This window comes from Helobdella robusta, assembly GCF_000326865.2.
Source record: "Helobdella robusta unplaced genomic scaffold HELROscaffold_23, whole genome shotgun sequence".
NCBI classification, from domain to species: domain Eukaryota; kingdom Metazoa; phylum Annelida; class Clitellata; order Rhynchobdellida; family Glossiphoniidae; genus Helobdella; species Helobdella robusta.
Window position 1 is genome coordinate 1,961,926 of NW_008704216.1, and position 5,263 is coordinate 1,967,188.

General features: G+C 31.1%; 1 protein-coding gene across 1 annotated transcript; it reads left to right on the top strand.

The window, feature by feature from the left end:
• Positions 1 to 748: 748 nt before the first annotated feature.
• Positions 749 to 3,190, top strand: HELRODRAFT_185574 (hypothetical protein). Its single transcript, XM_009019037.1, has 5 exons — positions 749 to 808; positions 1,126 to 1,214; positions 1,430 to 1,625; positions 1,791 to 3,098; positions 3,161 to 3,190. Exons 2-4 carry the CDS (start codon positions 1,133 to 1,135, stop codon positions 1,999 to 2,001), a joined length of 489 nt encoding a protein of 162 aa, XP_009017285.1. The 5' UTR covers positions 749 to 808; positions 1,126 to 1,132; the 3' UTR covers positions 2,002 to 3,098; positions 3,161 to 3,190.
• The last annotated feature ends 2,073 nt before the right edge of the window (positions 3,191 to 5,263 follow it).

Genomic DNA, 5,263 nt, shown 5'->3' on the forward strand with positions numbered 1-5,263 from the left:
ATATATATATATATATATATATGTGTGTATATATATATATATATATATATATATATATATATATATATATATATATATATATATATATATATATATATATATATATATATATATGTTGGTAATAGATCATAATTTTTACAATATTCTATAAATTCTACCGAGTGTTTGGCGTTAATATGTTTGTAGTTCGTAAAATTGAAAAAACAAACTACAAACATATTAACGCCAAACATTCGGTAGAATTTATAGAATATTGTAAAAAAATATATATATATATATTATATACAAAAAGCAAAAAAAATTGTTCTGCAAACAATACTTATATTATATTGCATTCAAATTAGCACGTGAATTTGCAGTTACTCTCAAAATGTTAGACATTTTTTTTATAGTTTTTTTTTTATTTTTATGAATCGTTTAAATTGAAAAAAAACCTGCCAATATTTTTACGATGAACTTGCGTGCTTTTGAGGGGACACAGTTCTCAAGTGTAATTCATAAGTTTAAAAACCTCTTTCCTAGAGTATATGCAATACATTTGTCCTGATACTTAATAAAGCAATAAATTGATCGGTTATGGAGTTTTCTTCTTCAGTAGTTCCATCATCGGGAAGATTTTGGTGAGTGTATTTCAAAATATAAATACACAGTTGTGCTGTCGTACTAATTTACTTTTCATCAAGTGCCAACGTGTCTTACTTACTTTTCATCAAGTGCGAGCATGTGACACTAAAAGTTCACGCTAGAAAGCGATTAGGTGTCTGTCTGATGTACCGCCCACTTTTAAATTTTACGTTTAAAAATTCTGGTTTGTATCCATTTTCGGTTTTATTTGCTCAAATAAATTAATTACATTTGTGCATCTACAAAACAATTGATTTATTTTCATTATAATATTACCAAAAATCATCTTTTAATGACTATGCCGAGAGCAAAATCTTTACGTTACGCTGTTCTTTTCTGACAGTTTTTTTTATGAAAGTTCTGCTTTGCTAGCTAGACTGACGTTAACGCTTTAATCTTCCTTCAGTTCCTTAGAACAAGTTTAACCAAGTGCTTGCGCGTTTTATTGTGTTTGATAAAATTAATTGAAGTAAAAATCTATTTAATAATTTCATCTACTAGTCTGAAAATGTCTCAAGATAATCCTCTTCAGCCACCTTACACCCCCTTCTTCGGCGCCATTGGGGCAGCCAGCGCCATCGTTTTTAGTTGTAAGTTTTTAGTTTTTTTTATTTAATTTTTAATTCATCAATCACCAAAGAAACTAAAAAACTAATGAGAAGACTTTCAAAGATGAATTGTTAATTTGAAGTTTACTCTTATCTTATTTGTCAGTGACATGATCATCCTGTTTTAAATTTTAGCATTTTATAAAATAAATTTAATATTACATAACTTATGATAAAATTCTCTTTAACACACATAGCCCTTGGAGCTGCCTATGGAACTGCAAAATCTGGATGTGGAATTGCAAACATGGCCATATTGCGCCCGGATTTGATTATGAAATCCGTCATTCCTGTTGTCATGGCTGGTATCATTGCTATCTATGGTCTGGTGGTGGCCGCTCTCATAGCCAACGGCATTGGGGATCCTAAGACGTCGAAATACTCGTTATACAAGTGGGTTTGATCTGATTTCGGTGTGGGGTCCTTTTTAGTTTTTAAAAGGAGTGAGCTAACTTTTAAAAGTTAAACTTTTACTGCATGTTGTATAAGCTCATGTTTTAGTGTGATTCAGTCATAGGGATTTAAAAAAACCTTTGAACTAAAAAAATAATTAAACAGGAGCTTCCTGGACCTTGGAGCAGGACTTAGTGTGGGATTGTCAGGACTGGCTGCCGGGTTTGCCATTGGTGTGGTGGGGGATGCAGGCGTCAGGGGCGTCGCACATCAGCCAAAGTTGTTTGTCGGGATGATTTTAATTTTAATTTTTGCAGAAGTACTTGGCCTCTATGGTCTCATTGTGGCTCTCATCCTATCCACTAAAAATAATTAGTGTTGGCCTTCGTGCATTCGTCTGTGTAAGTGTGTGCGTATGTGTGTGAGTGTGATATGTGTGCGCCTGTTGTGAATAAAAGGATAGCCTTAAACAGTTAAGAGGCTTTCTTAATTTTTTTCTTCATAAATATTAGTTTCTTCTATAGGTTCATCATCCATTCATTCACTTCATTATCTCTGTTTTAATTGATATTTTGGAAAATTTATTTATTTGTTTGTTTGTTTTATTTATTTATTTAATCAATTATTCTTACACAGAGTCGTGTTATTTATGAGTCAATCACATGTTCTTCAGTTTAATTTTCTCCTCAAAGTTTCATCATGAAAGGCCTTATTTTATAAGTCCAGCTTAACTTCCAACCATGTCTTTGATCCTCTTTTTCAATGATTTATCTTCTCAATCATGAACATGTCAATAATTATTTTCTTATAACTATTATTTTTCAAGATATTCATAATTTTTGTGTTGTATGATGTAAGGGCTGTGAAACTCCGTAAAGTTATTTCAAAGCATCCTGTGAATGTATTTCCATTTGTAATTTATATTTACAATGATTTACCTGATTTGGAAGGCAATTATTTTTGTAATAATAATTGTAATAATAGTAATAATGGTAATGATAATACTGTTGGCAGTAGTAATAATAATAATAATATAAATGACATGCATTAATCATATTAATGATGATGGTCTTACACAACCTCCCAATTACCTGTGACATGTTACACCAAGTTGCCTTTTACTCTGAGTACATTCTTTTATTATTGTTGTTATTATTAATATTATTATTGTGCTGTTGTGGTTGTTGTTATTATTATTATTATTATAATTATATTCTAATTTTTGCTATAATATTATTACTACTTGTTTATATTATAACTTTTCGCAGTCTTAATCTTCCAGTATTTTCCAACCTTTACCATGATTGCTTACCATTTTTACCGAGTATTATTACTACTGATTCACTTTGTTGCTACTGTTTTGTCAACCAAAATCAAAAAATTTTTTTTTTCACTGTTAATTTTATATACTATTTTCTATACAAACTTGAACACCAATATTATAGTCACACACACGCGCGCGCACACATATATGTGTGTGTGTGTGTGTGTGTGTGTGTATTTTTATATATTTTTTATTTAAATATATTTTATGAAATGTTGCCTTTGAATGCTTATATATATATACATATATATTTTATTTATATTATTATACTATTTATAAAGTATTCAATATTATATTCAACAACAAACAATGAATAAAATGTTAAACATGATGGGAGACAGGATGGAAGACAGGATGTTGTAGCGGTAAAGTGCCTGCCACTGCCGATGCAGTGACCGCGTTCGAGTGCCTGGAGATCCCCGCCTATCTATCGCGTGCAATATCTGTGTGATGCGTTGTTTCTACCCATTATGTTTTTTAATTATTTTATTAGTGTTATTGTCATCATTACTGTTATTGATGTTATTACTATTGTTATCGTGTGGATGATTGATTGATTGAAAATCGGAGGATGAACGAGTGAATGAATGAAAGAATCGGATGAATGGATAAGTGATTGAATTAATGGCTGATTGGTATTGACAATGGTCCATAATTATTTCAAATCTTCAATTCAACATTATCCATTACTGTATGCCTTCGCTTTTTTGAAATTTATTAAAACTACTTTATGTCTATTTAATTTGGTCTATTTAATTTTGAAGTATTTCTGAGACAATATTTACTGTATAAATTACTCTGTTGGTAATTATTTTTACTAACTGTACTGTGTTCCGATGAATTTATTTAATTGTTTTGTATTATCTTTACTATGTTACAGTTGGAGGTATTTATGGGTGTTAATATTGATATGATGTATGGTGTAATATGAATCATGTTTCAGTATTTCTTTATATGAAAATAGTTCAAATGTTTCTTTCTACTTGACTGGTTAGGTTTTTTTTTCATGATCATGTCATAGTACTATTACTAATTCTTTATCAATAGTAGTAGTAATATTGGTAATCTTTTTGTTCATTCATTCACTATTCGTTCGTTCATCCATTCACTCATTCACTATTCGTTCATTCATTCACTCATTTATTCAATCAAGCAGTTATGTTTATTTCTCTTTTTTATTAGAAATAAATTATTAAAAAAAGTTTGTTTTATTTTATTGTATGAATCAAGCATTGCTTGCAAGCCTGTGTGTGTAGCGTGTATATATTTACTCACGTACATACAACTATGTGTGTGTGTGTATATTGCGTATATTTACACGTACTAATAATCGCTTGTGTACGTGTATGTACGTATTCGTGCACATGTGTCTGCGTGCACTTACAGACGTGTACAACAAACAAGTATGTTATAAAATACAAGTATTTATGTTTCGCTCTAGAGGTTGAGAAGTTGTACGTACGGCATTTCTGCTGTGATTTGCGTTCCCATGCGATGGTTTGCCTGCCTTTCTTGTTTGCTCGTTCTTATCCGTGTTTGAGTGTTTAGCTACGTTCGTTTGGTCTTCAGTGCGCGCTGTCTTCATTCAACCTACGTCACATGTGGGATTTGTGCTTGCTAAAAAGGTATATATATATATATATATATATTTTTACAATATTCTATAAATTCTACCAAATGTTTGGCGTTAATATGTTTGTAGTTCGTTTACACTACAAACTACAAACATATTAACGCCAAACATTCGGTAGAATTTATAGAATATTGTAAAAATTATGGTCTATTACCAACATATATATATATATATATATATATATGTATATGATTACATACACATTACGTGTGTGCATGTGTGCATGTGAATGAATAAAAAAATGAGAGAGATATGAAGAGAAATATAGAGCGTATGTTCGTCACACCTGGTTGGATGATTTCATTCATACCTGTATTAATCAGCCCCATCACTATAATAAGCGTATGTGTTTGAGTTTGTTTGTTCGTGTGTGTGTGTGTGTGTTCGTGTGTGTGTGTGTTCGTGTGTGTGTGTGTGTGTGCGTACGTGCGTGCGTTGTGTGTTTGCGAATGCTTTCCTGAGTGTGTTAGTTTGCTTTCGTGTTTCTGTGTGCATGCATCCTTTCAGCATCGTGTTTTGATCATATAAATTCTTAAGCGTGAATGCTTCAAGTCGATGGTCTTCCTTCTTTTAACAACATCGACATGTGTATGTGTGTGTGTGTGTGTGTGTGTGTGTGTGTATTTATATGTGTGTCTTTATGTGTGTATATTTCTGTATTTTTATGTATGTGTGTGTGTA